Source organism: Hoplias malabaricus, chromosome Y (genome assembly GCF_029633855.1).
Source record: "Hoplias malabaricus isolate fHopMal1 chromosome Y, fHopMal1.hap1, whole genome shotgun sequence".
Taxonomy (NCBI): domain Eukaryota; kingdom Metazoa; phylum Chordata; class Actinopteri; order Characiformes; family Erythrinidae; genus Hoplias; species Hoplias malabaricus.
The window spans coordinates 78,937,960-78,961,649 of record NC_089820.1 but is presented as its reverse complement, the minus strand read 5'-3'; the positions used below and the strand labels follow the sequence as shown (position 1 = coordinate 78,961,649).

The 23,690-nt window shown below is 39.5% G+C and overlaps 1 protein-coding gene across 2 annotated transcripts; it reads left to right on the top strand.

Moving 5' to 3' along the window:
• The first annotated feature begins 1,021 nt into the window (after positions 1 to 1,021).
• Positions 1,022 to 23,190, top strand: LOC136678740 (serine/threonine-protein kinase STK11-like). 2 transcript variants are annotated; one of them, XM_066656863.1, is made up of 11 exons: positions 1,022 to 1,190; positions 3,165 to 4,236; positions 11,295 to 11,378; positions 12,837 to 12,926; positions 13,125 to 13,257; positions 13,607 to 13,743; positions 14,898 to 15,025; positions 17,041 to 17,098; positions 18,561 to 18,757; positions 19,047 to 19,297; positions 22,428 to 23,190. In XM_066656863.1, the coding sequence occupies exons 2-10, from the start codon at positions 3,953 to 3,955 to the stop codon at positions 19,247 to 19,249; spliced, it is 1,314 nt and encodes a 437-aa protein (XP_066512960.1). In that variant the 5' UTR covers positions 1,022 to 1,190; positions 3,165 to 3,952; the 3' UTR covers positions 19,250 to 19,297; positions 22,428 to 23,190. The 2 variants fall into 2 exon arrangements, with proteins under 2 accessions (XP_066512960.1, XP_066512961.1); XM_066656864.1 differs by lacking the exon at positions 1,022 to 1,190 and adding an exon at positions 1,667 to 1,783.
• The last annotated feature ends 500 nt before the right edge of the window (positions 23,191 to 23,690 follow it).

Here is a 23,690-nt window from a genome sequence, read left to right as displayed (position 1 = left end):
GCTGGCAGAGCCAGCACAGCTGCTTAGGCCTGGCACTGAAATGGCAGGTTTATGATGACTTTGCAATTCTGACTTGATGTGTCAGTAGAAGCTCTACTCCTCTTGTCCAAATAATTCAATTACCCCAGGTTTCTCGTGCCTGGCAAATTTGAAAATGTCCTTTCATTTGTTCAAACTTAGAAAACCTGTGGGCTGAAAAATGCCATAAAATAATACATTAGGTGTCCCCAAGAGTATTTGCATTGCACTGTACACCAGTACACTTTGAGCACGTTCCTTAAATAAATAACAAATATATATAAATAAATATATCTATCAAAATATTAAACTGACAGAAGGTTCTTTAGTTGGAGGCCAATGGAGATACCATCCAGACAACACCAAGGCTGCACTTTAAAGCACAGAGGGGGCTCTATTTTTTCTTAGAGACCTTGTACTAATTCATGTTCTCATAAACTCAATGTAAAAGGCCATTGCAGAAGTTTGCAAAGAAAGTGTTTAAACCACCCAGAACTCACCAGCTACCTCATCAAATCACACTTTTCTATTCTGCTTGCTGCTTTGCAGAAAACAGCTGGTATGTATATAAGGAAGGCTGGATTTGAAACTTAAATAAACAATATCCAGAGTATGCAGGTAAAATGTAAAAGCAATGTTAGCACAATGAGAGTGAGGGGCCCCGAACGAAAAGTGAACCAAGAAGACGAGATACAAAAAAAGACCAAAACGTGGGGAAAAAATTACTAGACAGACATAGAGGCAGAGAGAGAGAGAGAGAGAGAGAGAGAGAGAGAGAGTAGGAAAATATGAACATTTTGAGTGAAGGGGAGACAGATACAGGAAAGGACAGAAAAAAGTAAGGGGAATATAAAGAGACATAAAAAAGTGACGGAAAAGGAGAACCGGAGACAGTGATAAAGGAAAGGACAGAGAAGAAAAAGGAAAGATGTAAGGTAGTGTTGAGTGAGTGAGTGAGTGAGTGAGAGAGAGAGAGAGAGAGAGAGAGAGAGAGAGAGAGGGTAGGAGGGGGAGGTAAACAAGATGGCGACAGCCTTGAAGCAGCTGCATCAATAAAACCTGGAGCGGATAGATTCAGAGCTGACTGCGGTGACAGTACTAAAGGAGCCGGGTTGGAGCTGTGTGTGTATGAGTTATTTGGGGTCCGGACTTGTTAGTGTCTTTGTGCTGAGGTAAGACCTGAGTGTTAGGTTTGTGTTGAGAGACTGTTGACTAGCGGTTAGCTTAGCTGGGCTCTATTCACTGACACTGAGGCCGGTTAGCATTGACATTACACACCGCACATTCCGGCTGGCCTGGGACTTTACTTTCTATTACAAACCGTTATGTTCACTCTTTTTGCGCTGTGAAAAAAACAAACGAGTTGTTTGGGTAATACATGCGATTTATTTTACAGCTGTGCCAGTTTTGTAAGTCTTTGTCGTGTTTGGCCGCATAGCGACGGACAAGTACTCGGCGTTATAGCGGTTAGCCGCCGCTTCTCCCTCGGAGTTTAAACGTAATGCTTTGGGATTAGCTCCATAACCTTCACCTTCCCCAACATTGTATCGATTTCACTTTGCATTTTTTGAAATATGGATTTTTTAAAAGTTCTAATATCCTAGCTCGAAATAAGTTCTTCTTTTGTTTAATTAGTTGAGCTGTTAATTGGAAATTCCGACTTGTTATGCCAAATGTAGAGATATCCAATAACGAGAAAATATCCAGGATAAAGTTTGTGGAAATACGTCGTTACTTCGACGTAGCAAGTTAATATTCTGAGAGTGTAAGTCGTTGTTTTGACGCAGTGAACTTATATATTTGGGATGTCAATGTTTTGCTTATACACTTGAAGAGGTATCATAGCATTTCTGCTCTGTCTTAAGCGAGAAAATTCAGACAGCCAGGGTTTATTACATCATAAACCCAAGGAACCAATCCTGTGTTTCTGCAGAGCTTTCGAGCTGTAAGTTAGTGGTGGATGCGTTGCTAAATGAAGGCGAAGGTGTACTGTTACATCTAAGCAGTTTCTAAGGCTTTGGGGAACTTTTTGTCTGGTTTGTTTGTAATTTTGATATTTAAAGGTTTAAAAAATGACTGCAGGGGGACTTTTAAGTGATTGCCCTTTATACTATAGTTTATGTAAACATGTATTTCGAGATGCTAATTAAATATTTTAATATATTGCAGACATTTCTTCCACATAGTTCAAGTGTTGAGATGCTAAGTCATTCATTTGATATTCCATGGAAGTATTTTGACATCATTGAAGTCATCATTTTGATGCAATAATGAAATAACTGAAAATGCGACATGCAGGTTGGCTCAATGCTAACACAGCTTGTTCAAACACCAAATCAAGTAGTTTACATTTAAAAGTCAGAATTTAATGTAGTATATGAGCATTGTTTTTAAATGTACTGGCTACTTCCCAGTCCATAGAAGCAAAGCTGCAGAAATGACTGTTTCTGTTCTAATATCTGTTGTGAAAATACAGACAGTGTAAATGTGTTTACAACGAGCAGACACCCTTCTGTTGACTGTTGTATTTACTTTTCATTTACTTCAGAAGGGTACTTCTTCACAAAGTAGAGTCTCTCATTTAGTCAAATGCCCAAAAATGATGATTAGTATTTACACAGTTCACACAGCTCTAGGGGGAAAAAAAGTTGTTTTTTTGAGTATCAGTCACATTCAGGCAAATAAAAAACAAAACATCAGAATTGAGCACAACAGTGTTTGTTTGCCTCTGATGAATGCAATTCTATATATATATATATATATATATATATATATATATATATATATATATATATATATATAATATATACACACACACAGAGGGGTCCTCGACTTACGACGTTGATCCGTTCCTACGTCGCATCGTAAACCGATTTTCGGTGTAAGTCGGAACATACGTACGTACTGTACGTAAATAACATACTGTGAGCACTTATCCTATCCTAACACCTATCCTCCTCGGTCCCGAGCCGCGTAACGGTGTGTTCTTCCGCCACGCACACGAAACACGAAGTTCACGTTACGACGTTTACGACGCAAAACCACAGTAGACCCGTAATGCTGTATGCTTAGAAATGTTAGCTTATGTTGCACACCTTTTTTCAACTGTTTTTTTACACTTGTAATTATTGTTTTCCCTGTTGCAGGTACCTTGGGTTTGAACACTGGTTGTGGTTTCCTATGGTGATTAGAAATACGTGATCATCTTGAAGAATCTACAACAAAACTTACCAAAGATGCGCTTGCCCTCCTTGTGCTGGACCTACACTTACAGTTTTGCTCTCAGACTGTGAAGATGTGTCTAAGTTTGATTTGCTCAATGCTCTAGAGATCACATTGTGCAGAGGGAACAGGCTGCAGGCCCAAGGCCGGATCCTCCGCTCTGAAACTGATTTGTTTGTGGTGAATATGTTGTCAGAGATGAATAAGGGTCCTGTCATACCAAATGTAGGCTAATAGCAGCCTGACTGAGATTGGACTAAGTCTTTTGAGCACAAAAAACAGGAGTTTTGTTTATTTTTTTTTTGTTTGTTTTTTTTGTTTTTTATTTTTTTTCCCCCCCTCTCTCCCCTTACAATTTTTTTTAATTTATTCTCCTATTTTTTTGCACTGGACCTCCCTGGCTGCTCTCCCAGTGGAAACTCTGCTGTGCCCTGCCTCCCCCCACCCCCTAGTACTACTGCCACTCATGTTTACAGTCTCTCTGCATCTGAGCCTGTTTGAAAGCAGTGCTGTTTCTGCCCTTGCTCGGGCATGAATCATCTCTGATGCTCATCTATTGGGTACTTCATCTCCCCCCTACCCCCAGTAAGAAGTGACCTCCCAGGGACAAACCTCACTCTACGGTAGAAACTGGTGGCCAGCAGTGGTCAACTTGCACCAGCGTGTACTGAGTGAGAGGGGGGGGGTAAAAGGGCGGGGGTCAGGAGAGAAGATGAGCGTCGGTGAGCTTCAGCATCTGGACTACCTAACTGAGAATGAGCTTATGGGCATGGACACTTTCATCCATCGCATTGACTCAACTGAGGTCATTTACCAGCCGCGGCGCAAGCGCGCCAAGCTGATCGGAAAGTACCTGATGGGAGACCTGCTGGGCGAGGGCTCCTATGGCAAGGTGAAGGAGATGCTGGACTCAGAGACTTTGTGCCGGAGAGCCGTGAAGATCCTCAAGAAGAAGAAGCTCAGGAGGATCCCAAATGGAGAGGCCAATGTGAAAAAGTGAGTACAGCACTGAGCACATTTTTGAGCTTGCTTGATATCATTCTTTCCTGGCTTTTTCTTTATTTGATTAACTTTTTTACTTCCATTTTGTCAATCAGTTCTTTCTTTCTCTTCCTCTCTAACTTTTTCTGTCTCTCCCTCTATCCTTTTTATCTCTCTCTCTCTCTCTCTCACACACACACTCATTAGTTTTGACATCATTCTGTCAATCTTTCAATCCCTCTTCCCTTATGTTTTTCAAGTTACTGCAGTCTGCTACTTGGTGGCTGCACTGTTTCTAAAAAAAAAAAATCACATTTCAGCACTTCTATCACAACAGGACAATTATGCTGTCTGTTACAGGAGAAAATGTGAAGTAGGAAGGTGACACAATTCACACGTTATTTTCCCCAAAGCAAGTTACTGGACCAGACCTGAGCTGTTATTTCATAATAGTCTTTAGCCAGCTTTGTGTCTGGCATGTCTCTGTGAATATAATCTCTCAACTTTGTGTTTAGACTTATAGAAGCTGATAGGGATTGACCACATATTATACAGCATATGCACTGAATGTGTGATTCAGTTATAATCCAAAATCTGAATGAGCAATAAGTAGATTTGTTTTTCTAATTGCTGAAGTATTCAGAAAAGTGATTAGCGTTGGAGGGCAGGAAGTACACGGTTGTCCACTGGCTGGGAAAATGCCTTTATTTGAGCAGTTTATTATTGCAGTGCAGTAACCTGCAATGGTGATTAGAGGGACAGACAAGCAAATATAAAACTGCTTAGACCATGTCTGCCACTGAAAGAGTTCTTTTCCCATGTCTTTTTAATCTCTTACACTGCCACAGTTTAATATGCTGACATTTTGATGACAAAATCCATTATTATAGAGCTAATTATTGGTTTAAAAATAATATAACATTGCTACGTGTAAAATAGTGTAACACATTTGTTGGAACTTATAAACACCTTAAATCATCAGACAGTCGACGTGATTGGTCACTTCCCTTTGCCAAGTAATCTAGTCTTGTATTTAATTATTTATTTGGGATTATTCACAAGCCGTATATTGTGACGCTTCCATTTAATTCAAAGGCTTTTTCTTCAAAAGCCAGAGAATTCTTTTTTTAGGCCTGCTCATGATTTATTTCCTGAGGTTTGTGATGTCTTTTTAGTCCCTTCTCTTTTTGTGAAGAGCTATTTGATTATTTTATTTAATCACATCATGCAGCTTAATTAAAACGCTGCAGTGTGGAGCCTCAGGGTGAATCTTTATATAGCACTGAGGCTTTGGACCTACATTCGAAATCCTCTTTTGCTCATATTTGTGTGTGTTCCCTGTTTATCTGTATCGTCTCTCAGACAAGGAGAGTTGCTCAAGGACTGTTGAGAGATAGTGTGCACTGTTTTGTTTTTGGTAGGTGGTCTAAGCCGTGGATGAGCTGATCCAGGCTTTGGGTTTTTGTTTTTATTTATTTATTTATTTATTTATTTATTTACTGTTTCCTATACCTAATTGGTTGGTACATAGTGTCAGAGAGCAATGCACTGTTAAGATAATCAACTGACACTTACAGCATAGCTTTAACCTTTTTTATGTGTATTTGTTTGATATACTCAAATACACATTAGATGTTCTCCCCGTGTCCACGTGGGTTTCCTCCGGGTGACTGTCTGTGAGGAGTGTGGTGTGCTCTCCCTGTGTCTGTGTGGGTTTCCTCCGGGTGACTGTCTGTGAGGGGTGTGGTGTGTTCTCCCTGTGTCCGCGTGGGTTTCCTCCGGGTGACTGTCTGTGAGGAGTGTGGTGTGTTCTCTCTGTGTCTGCGTGGGTTTCCTCCGGGTGCTCTGGTTTCCTCCCACAGTCCAAAAACACACGCTGGTAGGTGGATTGGCGACTCAAAAGTGTCTATAGGTGTGAATGTGTGTGTTCCCCCTGTGAAGGACTGGCGCCCCCTCCAGGATGTATTCCCACCGTGCGCTCAATGATTCCAGGTAGGCTCTGGACCCACGGCGACCCTGAACTGGATAAGGGTTACAGATAATGAATGAACACCAATATTCCAGAGGATTTCTAAAATTGCTCTGTTAAAATTTTTTGTAATAACCAAGCCTAATTAACAATGACTTCTCTGATAAATATCAGATACTTGTGTAAGTGTAGAGTGCTGCACAATGTGGCCATTCACATCCAGTATATGCTGTTTGTTTGTTTTTTTACAGCTTCAGCAGTCTTTTTATGCTTTCATCCACAGTAAAACCTCTGAACAAAATGTAAGATGCAGGTTACCAGGTATCTGACATTTGACTGCAGTATTTTTTGCTGGATACAAAATATTGTTTTGAAGGAATATTACCAAAATATGTAAAAGCAATCAATGAATCTCTATCTGGAGAGGTGTATTTGTCTAAGCTTCACTCGGTCATAGGGAGATTCAGAGTTCAATCAAGTGTGATGCCTCAGATAAATATGAGGGAGTTAGTCCAATAGAGCACACTCCCATTGGGTGAGTAAGATGGCCCTCCCTCTTCTCATCACTCAGTGTGATGCTAGCCAGGGCAGATGTCTGTTAGCTATCATTACAGAAATGAGTAGTATCGTTCTCCTATCAAGTTGTGCTGTACTCACTAACTTGGGTACCGTAGGTATTCTATTATTCCAAACTGTGATCTAGTGATATGAACCAGTATCATCTGGTTCAGAGTCAAAGGCAGAATGAGCGGGAAGAAGTGGAAAGAAGCATGTGCCCTTCCCTTGGCCTTATATGGGCTCTGATGAGATACCATAGTAGTCTCCTCATTCACAGCAGCAATTAGAATTCCTCTTTTAGAGACTGCATGCCCTGACTGGCACACACAAACACTCTCACACGTACAAACATGCGTATACACATTTTGGAGAGGAAGTGGATTGCTCCTGTTCCCATAGTCATGTCTGAGGAATGCCAAGGGGGAGCAGAGCTTCTAGCCTTGACCAGAATGATTGAGGTCAGTAGACTAGGGCAAGGGAGGGAGATTATATTTCTTACCTGAACTTCTCAGGAAGTTTTTTTTTTTGAAAATGGCAAGTGAGAAGAATGTATTTGTCCAGAGTGCCATCAACGAAAAAGCAGTACAAAAGCATACGCATCAGTTTGTTCTGTGCTTGGGGGAAAATACTGTATCAAAAAGTACATGGTTTAGACGGTTTCAATTGATAGATTTTGATGGTGGTGATTGTTAACGTAGCTTTAAATTATTATTATAAAAATTGTAGTTTATTATAATACTGTGCAACAGTTACCAAAAAATGACAGCAGAGTGGTGTGTCATTTTGAATTACTATTTTACTATACGCACAAGGGAAGGGTGATATCCACATTTTTCATACCGTCAAAATATTATCGCGGTGTACGGTATTACCGTGAGGAGCGGGTGCTCTGTCAGGCTGCGCTTAGCCTTATATCTGTGAGCACAAAGTCAAGTGAATGTAGCTACCACAGGGTTTGACGATTAAAAAGCTTTTTCTGAGAGAGCAAATTTCAGCAACTGGTGCTGAAGCAACAGAAAAGTTAAAAAAAAAAAATAGTAAAATAAGGCAGTGTACACTGTTTAGAAGCACAGCTGGTGCTAACAGGCACTTGTGGTTTAGCACACCACAGCAGATTTTTCATTGAACTGAGGCTCAAAACACACATATTTTGAAGATAAAGACATGTACCTAAGAGCACAAAGTTGAGTGAAGGATTTTCTGAGAGTTTTGTCTGTTTACAGTTTTCTTCCTCTCTCTTTTAACCCAAACTCTGTGCTGCGGTGTGCTATTGTGCTTTGTTCTTTTCTCCACACGTTTTCAGACTGTGACATCAGCAGTCATTGAGCTCCAACAGCGCCCCCTCCCTGTGGCTCTCTTAAATGCACATCAACACTTTAACCGACTTTTAAAGACACAACAAATCTGACACACCTCACACACGTCATAAATTCCGCCCACATTTTTAAATACCACGGTATTATCGTTATACCGCCCAACCTTAATACACACACAAGCTTTTAAACTTATTCACACACCTAATAGATTGCTACCTGTCACTGTTTCCTGCCTTTTTCTCTTTCCACTTTATTATCAGTTACACGAAGAGACAGGGCTCACTAATAGACACAAATCAACACCTCCCCTTTCCCCTTGTGACTATTTTTGGATTGTGGAAATGGAATCTACATTGAGAACTGTGAATACATCTGCTTGAGTTCTTTGTCTCGTTATTTTTTGAAAAATCTATTACATACTTGAATATTTAACAGAACATTAGGATCTATATTATATACAACCTGCTGTTTTCTTTCTACTGAGTATTTGTCAGTTTTGCAGGTCTTTCTTGTGTCTTCTCATTGCTGTACGAGTAAAGGTTCATTTATTATTCTGCCTGCCAACACCTTCTGATTTGCCACTCTTTTGCGAACCTGAATTTATTATTACACTGTTGAAGCACAAAGAAGCCGTAGCTGTATATGTGAGTTACGTTGTTTATGTGGTAAGAGGATAGGCTGCTTTTCACTCATGATTTGGACATGCCATTTTCAACAGTCGTATGAAATTTTGCTGCTCTGATATTTGATGTACACCTTCTGAGTATTTATTACACATTTTCTGTGCCACTGTAGAACCCTTGTATACTAATCTCGGATCTTATTGTCAGTCTGCCATTATTGAATTAATTAATTTCTACCTGTTGCCTTTCTGCCTTTTTGTGATTTCAGCTGTAGGGTTTTAAGGCATTATTAACAAACAAAAACAAAACGGATCTAATGACAAACTGCTTTTCAGACACAGTATGATTACTGTGATTCAAACACAAACATTCTCAGATTGTCCTTCACTTTAATGGATTATTTCATAAGGAGGAAACATAACTCGCTGTCAGTCAGCAGGGTTGTTTGGTGCTTTGAATGATAGTTTACATTCCTCTGCTTGTCTCTTGATCATGTTGATGTAAAAATCATAACATTTAGAATTGGGCTAAATTTTAGATCTGAGTGATACTCCAGCCAAGTATATTTACTTAAAATATGTACAGGGTGTGTGACAAGTCACAGAGCACCATTTTATTTATTTAATTTTTGATTATGCTACATGACCACTTTCCCATTGTGGGGGGTGGGACGGCTTGCTCTACATCCAAGATGGCGGCCAAGTTCCAGACAGCCTAAAAAATATGCTCACTCACACATTACTTGCTGGGGTATTTGGATAAAAGGGTGTTCTGTGACCTTTGACTCACGCTGTATAATACAGGAATTAAAATCTCCTTAAAGCTTTCATTTAATTCATGTTAATTTTGTAATTATCTGAAATGCTTTGGGGCGTCACGGTGGCGCAGCAGGTAGTGTCGCAGTCACACAGCTCCAGGGGCCTGGAGGTTTTGGGTTCGATTCCCGCTCCGGGTGACTGTCTTTGAGGAGTGTGGTGTGTTCTTCCTGTGTCTGTGTGGGTTTCCTCTGGGTGCTCTGGTGTCCTCCCACAGTCCAAAAACACACGTTGGACTTAAAGCCTGAACTGGATAAACTGTTATGAATGAATGAATGAAATGCTTTGTTTTTATTGTTCTGTCTCTTTTTGCTGATTTGTCTTTCTTAGACTACTCAGTTTCTTATTAAACTGACATTTCAATTATTTTATGTTCAAATATATCTTTCTCAGATTAAAACTGTCAACCAGACCAAACTGAACATTTTGGTTTCAAAACAAAAGGCCTTGTTTTTTCAAGTCTGTGAAGACTCGGGTAAAGCTGGTGGATTAGTGCTGGTTTTGCGACTCTTATGAGGATGTGATTTAGTAAAATAGATGTAAAAGCTCTAAAAGCAAAGCAGAGGTTTGGTGCTTACTGTTGCACTGTATTAGCCATTTAAGGATTGTTTTCTCTCCTCAAGGTGTTCTACTGTGCATTCGTGTAAATTAGGAAATTATACCACATGAACCTAAGAACAATACCAGCAAATCACTAATGAGAATTAAAATATATTCAGTTCTCTTGATCATTCAGGGCTTCTGCATGCAATGACTGAAGAAGGCACTTGAAACCAAGGTTATCGTTAACATCCTCAATATCTTTGTATAAAGACACTGGGCAGATTGCAACATCACAGTATGATTACTCTGCTGAATGGGTGCAGTTACATAAATGTATAGACTAGGGCTGTTGTGATACCTTGGTTGACATGTGGGATGTTCCACAGTATGATTACACTGCCCCATGTGCTGTTACATAAACGTATACTGGCGCTGTGATTACTTTAAAGAAGAATACATTAGTGGACATGTGGTATTTCCACATGGTCTACTTTAAGACAGGGCATTATGAATGGATTTGCTGCATGATTGCCTGTGAATGCTGCAGAGAACGTTCAGGATTTGCCAGCCTGCTCAAACTGGCAACAGAAGTTTGTAGAACTTACAGGAATTAAGACTGTGTATGTGGTTTGGCCAGCTGAAATATCTCTTTAAGACACTAAGCTCTACTGTCGCTAAACAAAACAGAAAGCATCGTGTCAGCGGGCAAAACCTAAGGGGCTTAGTTTGAACAGAGTACAGTTTAAACATGGTTGCATCTAAATGAGACTTGACGTTCTTGCAGCGGCGCTCTAAATGTGGCCTTTTCACTCAATTTGCGTGTACACACACACACACACACACACACAAACATGTCTCCTCTCTCATTTATGTCCCCACACAGTCATTCATCATCTAAAGAGGTTTTCTCAGACCCCCTGGGATATTTCTTAAATGGTTTTAATTGCATCAGATATCGGCTTAATATGAGCTTTGATTTGTACCGTTTGAACTAATTAAACAAAAAAAAAAATCTTGAATTAATGAATATCAATGATATTTTAACAACACCCTTGGCTGCTGTTCTTGGTATAGACTGATTTTAGCACTGCGTTAAATCACAGTAAATGGTAGTGATAGACAGAAACATAACTGGGCCAATTGTTCAGTCAGGACCAGTCTCTGTGTGAAGAACAAAGCCATGATTCCTATGTCTTAGTTTTAGGCAGGAATTTAATTTAATGTTTGTTTTAATGTGTTCTTTCCTTAGGGAGATTCAGCTGCTACGAAGACTACAGCATAAAAATGTGATCCAGTTGGTGGATGTGTTGTACAATGAAGAGAAGCAGAAAATATATCCTTTATTGTGTTTCCTGCTAAGTCTCTCTTCCCCTCACCTTCTGACGCAAATGTGATCTCATTGCTTTTCTCTTTTTCTCTCTCTCTCTTTTTCTCTTTCTCTCTCTCTTTTTCTCTTTTTCTCTCTTCCTCTCTCTCTTTTTCTCTCTTTCTCTCTCTTTTTCTCTCTCTCTCTTTTTCTCTTTTTCTCTCTTTCTCTTTTTCTCTCTCTCTTTTTCTCTCTCTCTCTCTGCTTCCTGAAGTATGTAGTCACACAGGAGTTTGAGATTCTGTTATTTATATACACTTACTTTACCTCAAACTTACTTTAAAATGCCCTCGCCTGAAGGTAGCATGTCAGTGAGCTGTTACTATCTAGAAACAGCTCTTACATCAGAATGACTGGTGAGCAAAGTGGTAAGCATAATATACGCTGAAAATGCATTTCCTCTTAAATAAACACTGTCTGCATTAGGTACCTGACAGGCAAAAACTGCAGAGACTCTTAATGAGGCTTAATGAGATCTGTGAAATTCAGAATTAACCAGTTAATTAATAAGTTAAGTCAGGGTGAGTGGTTATTGAAGTTACTTTAATATAGCAATGCCCTATATTTTAGTACAAAATAGGCTGAGAGAGCTTATAAAATACAGAACAATACTTTTCTTGTGGGTGTTTTAATAATAGGGAGGACCATGTAAGAGGATATTGTATTTAGACACTGCTGCTAATATCAGGCTACAGATTGCATGGCATGGTCAAAGAAAGGATTAAGCTGTAGAATGGTTTACATAAATTGACTGACCTATCTCTTTCAGGTCTCTGTTATGATAGTTTTTTTTTATTATGCAGTCAGTTCTGACAGTGGGATATGTAGTGAAGATTGGAACATGTTCTGTGCAATGAACCACTAAGAGCTGCCTCAGGCAAGTCATAATTAGAATTATAGGATAACAATAAATGATTAAAACCTATTCTGTTAACGCTTCATTAAAAGGACTAGCCTCTAATTATAAAGGCCCATGCCTTGTTTTTCTGTTTTAGTATTTTTTTTTTTATTTGTTCTCAGAAAGGTCTGCTTGCACTTTTGCTCAGCAAGTATTTACCAAAGGTTAATTTTTATACAGACAACAGCTGCATTAAATTATGCTGATAACAGTGTCTTGCTGGGGAAATCCTATATCATTTATAACCAGACCCTGCTACAGAACTTTACATCAGAAACGTTTGTATTGTCTCTTGGTTTATTAAAAACCATGCTCCTGTGTGTGTTGAGTTTTTTCCATTCTTTTTGGCAATACTCACAGTTCCCTTGTTCACAGTTCTCTGGATATTCGCGCTCACCTCAAATCATAAGCTACAGCTATTCAGTTATGCAGTGCTGTAGATTCACTCCAAGGTTTTTGCTTGTTTTCTCTGTTTAAATTTTGTTACACACCACAATGGCTCCAATTCTTCTTTGACTACACGACACGTATATGGTAATGGAGTACTGCGTTTGTGGCATGCAAGAGATGTTGGACAGTGTTCCCGAGAAAAGGTTTCCAGTATTTCAAGCTCACGGGTAAGATGCCTCTCAATACAGCTGAACATAGCTTAAGTACAGTTTTTTAAATTAACAGAGATATGTAGAATTTGTTTGTGTTTTTGTTTATCATTGTCTTCTGTTATTATTCATGCAATTTGTAAAACATCATGAAACAAATCACTAACTTGGTTCATTATTGAAAATATTTATGTAGCTGTTCTTGTTGTGTCTCAGGTACTTTTGCCAGCTCTTGGATGGCCTTGAATATTTGCACAGCCAGGGAATCGTTCACAAAGACATTAAACCAGGGAATTTGCTGCTGACCACAGATGGGGCTCTAAAGATCTCAGACTTGGGCGTAGCAGAGGTGAGATTAATGATATTGCGGTGGATGGATACTGATCATAGATCATCCTGAAAGGGTACCCACTGCTTGGTTGACCTTTCGAATGGGGAACTAAATGATCATCATTGGGGACAAAGTAGCTTAATGTCTAACATTTGAGCTAAGATGTGTAATCCACACAGTGCTAATTTGCTGCTAATTGGTGTCCATGCTGCCAGAAGTCCTCCAGAAGAAGAATCTTTATTCTCCCACTCATATGAGTCATTCCCCCACCATAAGCATTTTGCATTTATGTCACAAAGTGGGACACTTGTCTACCCTGCTGAAGTCAGATTGAGGTTTGTTGATCATTTTCTGCCCTCTGCCCTAGGCTCTTCACCCGTTTGCAGAGGACGACACATGCCGCACAAGTCAGGGCTCACCAGCATTCCAGCCGCCAGAGATCGCCAATGGCCTGGACACTTTTTCAGGGTTTAAAGTGGACATCTGGTCTGCTGGTGTCACACTGTGAGTAGAAGAAAAGGAATGGTGGGCAGTGAACCTACCTCTGCAGCTATATTTTTCTTAGCCACTGTATGTTGTGCTGCTAATTATTTCAACAAAGTTTTATAACAATTATTATAATCATGAAAAAAAGATTGATTTAACAAACAGTGCAGAGCCTTTTGAGTATTCAAAAATGTGAACTTAACTGCAAGAGTTTTTATTTACAATTACGGAATGTATAGTTTTGGTTGTAAAACATGAGACATTTTCAGTGCTGCTGTAAAATGGGCAATGACTATTTAATCGTTGAATACTAGATTTTATTTATAACCTGAAGTATTCAATTAAAGTGAGACCTGTTGACAAACCTGGAGCACTCTGAAATACCTCAGTATACAGGGTTTTATTTGACTCAGTCAAGCACACTAAATGTTACTATACATAGACTTTAAATTGTCTAATGTTAAGAATGTGGGGTGTTATTTAAACCTAAAACAAGCCTTCATTGTTATGTGCTTTCTGCAAATTTGTATTCATGCTTATCCGAGAACAGATAAAATCAGAGAACAAAGGCAGTGACCTGCAGATGACTTTTGACGAATATATCCACTACTGAAAACCAAACAAGACACAGCACACCCAACTGTCTAAATACTAGTGTTTCAAACCCTGACTACGCTGTCTCTATTTATAGAACATCTACACCACCTGAAGATGATTTTTAATTTTATTTTTTATTTATTTATTTTTTTTAGAAAAGAACTAAGTATATTTGCAGTGTCCCAGCTAAACTGTGTAGTCTCAAAATGTATAAGAATGGTTATGTTGATGTAATACTACAACATATTGTTATACAAATACATTTCTTAGTTTTCATGCAAAAGATTGATTGTGAAAATGTCTTTGACGATTTGAAAACATTGACAATGCAGGCAACGTAAGCAGGAAATTGTTGATGTCACCAGAAACGTTGCAAAACCTATGCTGGAATATTTATTTATTTTAAAACGAACCCAACGATTACAATATTTAAAAAAAAAAAAAAAAATGTATACACTTGCAGTTGTTGCAGAACATTAATGGAAATGGCAGAAATTTGTTACATAACCATAACAATGACACAACCATCTTGACTGATCCGTAGCACTACATCATCATTCTTTTCTTCCTCACAGATACAATATAACGACGAGCCTGTACCCATTTGAGGGGGATAACATCTATAAGCTATTTGAAAACATTGGCAAGGGAGATTACTCTATTCCAGAAGAGTGTGGCCCGCTGCTGACAGACCTTTTGAAAGGTAATGCAGACTGTTGACATCAGCTCCAAACAATGTAGTTCCCTGTCAATTGTGATATATTGTTTTAGAAGGTGTGTTATACCTCAGCTAGACATGAGTTAGTCTATATAGAAAAAATTAATGTTCATATGGGTTATGAGGGAGAGAGGTTAACAGTGCTTTATGGACAGTCCAAAGGTTTTATATTAATACTGTCTTAAAGAAAGCCTTTTTTTTTTTTTTTTTTTAAATAAAAAAAGTCCAGCAAGCAATTATTAAATGTAACCACATTTGTATGTTAGAGGGGCTATTTGAGTATGACATTTAAATTTGGTGAGTAGTTATTGATGTGAATATAGTTGTTTTATGAAAAGCTTTAACATAATTTGTCATTTCTCAGTAGAAATCAGCAGCAATATGGCTGCATCCACAAATGCTAGTTAAATTTCAAAAAACACAAAAATGAAACCATATATAAAGAGAATCTAGAAATACTGTAGGCGTCTCTGGGCCTGAGCTCATTTAAGATAAATGTGAAGTGGAAAAACATCGCTGTGCACATGCCATCGGTGACATGCACATCTGTGAAAGTGATATTTGGAGCAACATGTTGCCATCCAGACAAAGTCTTTTACTTTGAAGCCCTGGCTTACATCAGTAAGGCAAGGTCAATCCATATTCTGCATGGATTATGACAGTATGGCTCCATAGTAAAGAGTCTGGGTGCTAAACTAGACCAGACCCATCACTCGCCACCCACTGAAAAACAGTAGAGGCATTATGCGGAAGAAAAAAAACACTAATGAAACCCCTACATTTTTAAGCAGCTGAAATCCTAGAATAATTGAGAGTGGAAAAACTTTTCACTTTTAAAACTACAGCTATTGGTCTCCTTGGTTCCCAAACATTTTAAAAGGAGAGGTGATGCAAAACAGTGGTAAACATGTCCTTGGCCTAGCTTTTTTTAGAATGTGTTGTTGGCATCAAAGTAAAAATGGGCAAATACTTTGCAAAAATATAATAAATGTTCTTATTTCTTTGTACTATTTCAATTAAATATAGGGTTTAAATGAGTTACACAACTTTGTATTTCCATTTTGCGCCATGTCCCAACATTTTTGGAAATGGGGTTTGCAAGTTGAATGTTCTGTATTCTGTTCCATATTTTGATATTTAATCAAAGTACATGTGGAATAGTAAAACAGAACTAAACTCCTCTAAAACTCTGACTGCTGTTTTTTAAGTTTCCCATTTAATGAGTTGGATAAAGCCCAGCCTAGTCCATGTGTAGATGAAACTGGCTGCAGTTTTCTTGGTTTGTGCAGCAGATGGTGCTGTGCCATCACGTTACTGTTTGAGTATTCTCTGCCTCTGTAGGTTTCCAGAAAGCCTCTTGGTGGAGATTTAACTCTAAGTAGCTGAAACCTAAAGATGAGTTCTGAGATCTATGTAGATATAATGTGAATGTTCATATATGTAGTGAAACTTATTTTGGAAACCATTCAGTTTCAGCTTAAAGGAATATTTAAACTAAAACTAATATCCTCTTCAATGAAAGCTTCACTTGCTGACATTTATCAGCCTTTTTTTCTCTCTTTATATATTTCAAATATTTTGCCATCTTTACCATGTTATACCTTACTTTTTCTTTCTTTCTTTCTCTGTTTCTTTCATATTCTCTCCACAATTTTTTGTTTCATTTATTTTTCATTTCTTTCTTTATTTCTTGTTCTATTCTTTCTCCATTCATTTCTTTCTTGCTCTCTTTTATCTATTGTTCCTCTCTTTCATCCCCTGACTTAAAACCTCCCCAGGATTTCTTGTTCACTCTCTCTTTTGCTCGTTCAATATCACCCCAGCCCATCCCGCACTTATCCACTCACTGCGGAAAGTAGCCAAAGGCTCCTTCACTCTGATAATTCATCCAAGTCCATGCACCTGCAGCTCTGATTGCTTTCTGAAAGCATATGTTCTTCTAGTAGATTTATTATAGGATCTTCTCTCATATTCGTTTTTTTTGTTTCCCCCCCCCCCAGGAATGCTAGAATATGATCCTGTGAAGAGATTCTCAATACAGCAAATTAGGCAACACAAGTAAGTCTGCACATTTCAGAGAAGTACAAGTGTAAAGAGACATCTCCTTCTCTTATTTTCTCAAATTTCAAAGCATAAATATAAGAAACGTACTGTAACACCACTTGGCGATGAATACTACCAGCACTTAAACACACTTCAAGGGGATCTCCTTTTAAGAAGAAGGGATTGTAGTGGCTCATAAAGCTAGGACGGGAAATACAGTAACAAATTTAATTGTGTGAGCGGAGCAGCTGTGTAGTGATGCCATTCATATTGTGCGCTGGAATGATGGGTGGAAAAAATAGAGGGGGAAAGAATGGGTTAGGAAATAGTGTGGCAAGGATAGAAGGAAGGAGTGGGAGCATATCATAATGTGGAAAAGAGAAAAAAGGAGGGAAAACAGCTCAAGATTATACTGAGGTGGGGAGGCATAGGAAAGCAAGATGTAAAATGTGGGAGAGGAATGGAGCAAAGGAAGCTAGGTAGGAGGAGAGGAGATTAAACAGAGTGAGAGAAAGAAGGGAGAAGTGGGAGAACAGAGAGGCTGGTAAAGAGGAGTTCAGAATAAGCATGTCAGTTCAGAGAGCAAGCGAGCGAGAACCTGTCACATTCCCCAAAATGAGGTCTTATGTGGCTGTAAAGCTGCACTTATGGTTAATAATGAGTCAGGTGACAGATTCCCAGGCAGTATTACAGATCAACCAGGACATTAATTTTGCACTGGAGCTATGAAGCTAATGTATGCCAATTAGCATTAGCTATTAGCTCTAAACTTAGCACTGTTCATAATCATGCCTGAATCTTCACACATGGATCTAAACATAATCTAAACCCTGAAAATATGATTATTTTTTATGCTGCACTTCTAAATATTTTTAAGCACTAATTTAGCTCTTTTTGCAGTTTGTCAGTGCTCATTGAGTCAAACATACACATGCACACCTTTATTGTAATTTTTACTGTCAACTGTTAGTGGCGGAGGAAAGAGTGAATGTTTACGGGTCAAAGGACCTTAAAGAGGGGAAAAGTAAAGGAAAAGGAGAACAGGGCCAAGCAAAGAAAGAAATACAACATGTAATTTAGACGTAACACGACTGTTCTGTAAACAAGCTAATATGTGTATGTTCTAAATAATCCATCTTCTAAAAACAGAAAAATAACGATATATTTCTATTGTGTTCTTCTCCTCCAACGCAGTACTTTGGATTTATGAGTATTAGCTCTTTGCCAAATAGTCCAGTCTGGATGGTCCCATTATTATCATTTCCCTCTAACTAAAAGTACCTCATCCGAGGTTCTTCACCCACTCCTCAACAACCAAACAGGACCCAAACCTTTTCTGTTTCCGACTCTAGTAGGTTTAAGACAGGTCAACAAGGGCTGGAGTAGGATAATTGCTTGAAAAACAAACGTTAATTCTGCCTTGCATATCTGTTTCGAGAACTTATCTTTTTTTCCCCTCTTATTTTACGTGATTTAGTTGGGTAAGGAAGAAACACTCTCCCTCTGAACCACCTGTGCCCATCCCACCCAGCGCAGAGACCCGCGACGTCTGGAGGAGCATGACCGTGGTGCCCTACCTGGAGGATCTCCATGGTTACGGTGAGGACGTGGAGGAGGATGAGCTGTTTGATGGAGAGGATGACATCATCTATACTCAGGACTTCACAGTGCCAGGTAGAGAAGCTGTGTGTGTACATTAACTAGCACAGAACCTAGAGGTGTAAACGTGCAGCTTTAAAAATGTTGAGAAAACGTCTGCCATAATGTTTGAGCCAACATACAAGTCTCACTCTCTGTTCACATCTAATGCGGTGGCTTCCCTTACAAGAATTAAGCCCAGTCCAGGACGTTATCCTCCTTTTAGTGGAACAATTGTACAACTGTAGGACTACAAATTAAAAGCACAAGATTCATATATTGGGAATGCTCAAGGCCTAAATTGTATTTGCATGACCTTCCACAGGCCATGTTGGACAGGAGGAGGAGGAAGAGCCCGCCCCGGAGCGGAGCTGTGCAGTGGCGAAGCCGGTTTGTGTGAATGGGACAGAGACCGGGGCTCTGAAGCCCAAATCAGAGAGGCGCTCCAGCTCCTCCTCCAATCCATCACGGAAGGGACTGTCCACCGCCAGCAAGATCCGCAAACTCTCCACCTGCAAACAACAATGACCCTGCCCCTTCCCCTTCACCTCCACACCTGCCTCTTACTCTGTACAGGTGAGCTCAAAGGGGAAGGAGCTTGTTAAGCCTCATTCACGTGGTGTATATTTCTCTGAAGATACAACACTAGTATTTTTAAGTTTTGATTGTTTACATCCTAAAATGCCTAAACAAATAAACTGTTATAAACAAATGAATTTCAATCCTTGTCAATTCTGCTCATACACACATGGGGGAATGGGAGGGGCTGTAGTGTAGGAAACGGCTCGTTTGATGTTCTGATTTCTAAGGTATTTAAAAATCAATTCAGCATGTAGCCTTTAAAAAGCTACAGTAGCCTTCAACGCATTTAAACCTTTGACAAAATGTTAAACACCGGCTCCACGCTGCCTCTGATGGCATGTAAAATAGACATCTCTTTGGCTTTTAAATACGGGACAGTTTCACGTTAGTCAGAAGGCCATTTTGCATGTTTAATATTCCAATCTACCCGTTTTTAACTTCCTTGACTACTCAAAGCCTCTTTACTCGTGCCTACTGCAGGGCACTCTATAATTTGGTGAAATAAGACTTGGCAGTAGCACTGGGTTAATCGTAGAATCGCTATCAAGCCTGAGACACGAACCTCAATGTGCAAAAGTGGTAGCCGACTTCTTTTGTCTGAATTCTGAATGGCTCTCACAGCTGGTACCCTGGCTGCAGAGCCTGAATCGCTCCGCTGGTTTGTATTTTCTCCACAACTCGCTGTCTGGAACTGCTTTCCTCTGCGAGTTCCTCACAACACCGAAAACGTCCCGGTTGGTTCCAGAAATCAGTGGGGGCCCGGTGAGAGCCAGCATGGCTGATTAAAAACATGTGAACATCCACACCAAAGTGTGAGCTTTTCAGAAGCATTGTGACACAAACTTTGAATATTTAGTTTGAATTAATTGAGAAGGTGGAGGCTGTCCAGGCTATTGAGTCATTTTTGGCTGTCTGGGCAAATGACTTTGAGAGCAGTTTGAGGGTGAATGTATGTAGTGATGGTGACTCGTCAGCACTGGTGTTGTGGAGGTGGTGGTGAGTGTCCTGCTGTAACATTTCCTGCCTGATGAGTTGATCACACTTGTACACTCAATGTGTATCCCATGAAAGCAGCCCTCTGTGGTTAAGATGCAAATATGAAGCCTTCTGCAGGTGTGTGTGGGGGTGTGTGTGTGTGTGTGCAGACAAGACAAAAAAGGCATGCGTGTACAGAGTTGGGAAATGGATGTTCTAAATGGGATGTAATTGCTAAGTACTAGGAATTCACTCAAGTTTTAAGCCTAAAATGATACGTTTTCCAGCCAAAACTGTTGAAAATATTGAATAATTAGAAGATACCATAGGTTCCCTTCACTCCTGTCAGACAATTTGGACAGAGCTGTAGTCCTGGATCATGCTAAACATGGTCTACAAGTTGGGTATTGTAGTTTTCCGACTAAAGGAAAACAATGAAAATGACTGACTGCAGTGTGTAAAATTAGGGCATTAATGAACCAGGCGAAGTGCAGCTGCGAAATGTGTTTTTATATAAGACACGATTGCAAAAGGGGTGAGCTAAAGTGAGTGAGAGAGAGTCACAATAAATGAAAAGCAGGGTGCTACACTGGACTATAGCCTCTCTCACACTGATGAGCTACAGCAGCACCAAGTCGTGATGACTCACTCCCTCACCATACAACACTCTCCCTCCTTTTCTCTTTTTCCCCCTCCCATTTTCTCCCTCTCTCTCTCTGTCATCCCCTCTGCATGCCCCTTCTCCCTCCTGTCGTTTCCCCCAGGGTTTCTCCCGTAGGCGGGGGTGTTGGGGAGACTGCGTGGGCTCCATTCTGATTCCTCTCACACTGCAGAGAGGCAGAGTATTAACGCGGTTACGTGTTTAGCTGGTGATGACTCAGACCCTTCACATAGTGATAAAAGGTGGTGGTGGGAGTGAGAGAGAAATAAGGGGCGGGAGAAAGGCAGGGTTTCATCACTGAGTCCTGCATCACCAATGGCCAGGCTAAATATAGGATCCAGAAATCGCTTTCATATTTTTGCACCATACCGGATCGGGCCAGTTGGGTTTGATCTGAGCAGTTTTGCAGGTGGTGACCAAGAAATTAGGCGACTTTAAAAAGAGGGGGAGAAAACAAGCAAAGGTTTGAATGTTGCTTTGAGCGCATTATCCCAAGGAATAGTCATAAATAATGACGACTGTTTATTTGAACATGGTGCACAGACAGCATACGCCAACCAGCACACGCTAATAAAGGAGTTTTCCAGTGTATACTGACCCAATCTCTCTCTGCTGTCTGTAGCATCCTGATGGTTACTGCAGGGAGTCATTTTGATGCGTTTTTCTGTTTGCAGTCGCACAACAACCCATAGAGTGGGGTGCCTGTATGTTGATGTTATCAAACCCCTTGTATCACTGTTTACAGCCATGATTATCACCATATGGCATAATGCAGCATTTTTCAGCCCAGTCACTGTAGTGTAACATTTTTTTTCCCCCTCCCCTACCAAACTGAGGAAAAGAAAACCTACGATTATAGATGTCCAGATGTTAAATGACATTGGAATAGAACAACAGTTAATGTTTCTTCCCCAAATAAAAAGTATATGTAAATAGATGGCACTATAAAAAATTGCTGTAAATTTACAGCGAGTCTGCTACAGTAATTTACTGTAAATCGCAGTATTTACAGTAAATTATTGTATTACTCAATTACAGTAATATGCTGTAAATTTGAAATACAGTAGTGTTCCTGTAAAAATACAGTAAATGACTGGGAACTCTGCTGTCAGTATTTTACTGTAAATCGCAGTATTTACAGTAAATTATTGTATTATTCAATTACAGTAATATGCTGTAAATTTGAAATACAGTAGTGTTCCTGTAAAAATACAGTAAATGACTGGGAACTCTGCTGTCAGTATTTTACTGTAAAATTTACAAAATTTTTTACAGTGTGTTCATTCAATGTAAATTACAGATGCAGCAGGTGGAGATAAGGTTCAAATACCGTAGTGTTATATTTAATACGAGTTTTACGATGTAACATTGAGTCTTTCTCTGTGGTCATGCTTGGGTGATAATGATTATCATAATTATGAATGGACAGTTCATCTTAAAGCTATTACCATAAAGTGCTGGTAATGATTTCTCTGTGCTCTGTTACAGGTTTGTTATTTTTCCCGTCCTCTCTTTTGGATTCCCAGCCATGAATACCACAGTTCCTGACACACTTTGCAATGGACTTTGAACCCTAACGGAAACGTTGCCAGGAAGTGTGGAGTTTTTTCTTTCTTTCTTTGCTTTTTTTGTGCACTTACTTTCCCTGGAAAGGACGGACTAAGTTGGGAATGCTGTAAGGAGGAAACTCCTGTCTTTTTCCTTAAATTAATAAATTCATTCTCATTCTCTCTCTCTCTCTCTCTGCCCTATCTTTTAGTTCTTTCTCACTGTAGTTCTCCTCACTCTGTTTCTACATCCATGGGTTCTGCCACAAATCTCAACCCCCCCCAAAAAAAACGTGGCCTGGTTTTGTACCCCCTCTCATCGCGCTGGGCAGCTGGTGCCCATCAAATCTGACCTGTTTAGTTCATTAGATGATCTTTTAATTTTAGTAATTAGTTGCAGGTTAAGATGCACTTTCACTTATGTAAAAGAATGACAAAAATGATAAAAGATATCAGTCATTATTATAGAAGCTATGGTGAGAATGCTAATGAAAATAATACCCACATGAAAAAAATCTGCATGCTGTGAAGAAATTTGGGGGGAAAAGGAGTCTCTGATCTGATCAGTGCAAGGCAAAAGTTACTGACACCTGCTCAATGCAGTATGTCTTGGTTATGGTTTTTGTTTATTTTGTTTTGCTTTTTTCATTAGCTTTTTTTTGCCCCCCTCCAACAAATATATATTTTTTTTATTATTATTTATATAAAACATCCCAACTGAACCAAAGTGTGGTAGTCCTGTGTGTTTGTTGCTGCTTTGATGCCGGTCAGTTTTCCACTGGCCAATGGTATCCCAGTAAACAATCAGCCGTTGATTCAACGTTGAAATAACGTAATGACTGCCATCTAATCAAGGTTCTCTTAAGGTTGAAAATGAAAATTGAAGAGACGTCCAAACACAGACATTGAAAAGACGACTATTAGACGTATTTTGGACGTCCATTGACGTTATTAATTGGTCCCGAAATAAATTACTTGTTACTTGTATAAAACGCGTTTTGGACGTCCGCTGATGTTATCGATTGGTCACCACTTAACCAACTTATTAAGATGGATTTTGAACGTCTAGGGACGTTCCTTGTTTACTGGGATATTATCACACTTTTTACCAAACAGTTGTCATGCCACCATCACATAAAAATATGTCAAACCTAAGTACAGGAGGTCATCGGGTTACATCAATTCCGAGTTACGATGTTTCGTG

Excerpts from the sequence above, each read along its gene's own strand:
- LOC136678740 (XM_066656863.1), top strand. The coding sequence starts at position 3,953 with ATGAGCGTCGGTGAGCTTCAGCATCTGGACTACCTAACTGAGAATGAG. Across the intron at positions 15,026-17,040 it reads GCTGACAGACCTTTTGAAAG|GAATGCTAGAATATGATCCT; the intron begins GTAATGCAGACT and ends CCCCCCCCCCAG. Across the intron at positions 17,099-18,560 it reads CAGCAAATTAGGCAACACAA|TTGGGTAAGGAAGAAACACT; the intron begins GTAAGTCTGCAC and ends TACGTGATTTAG.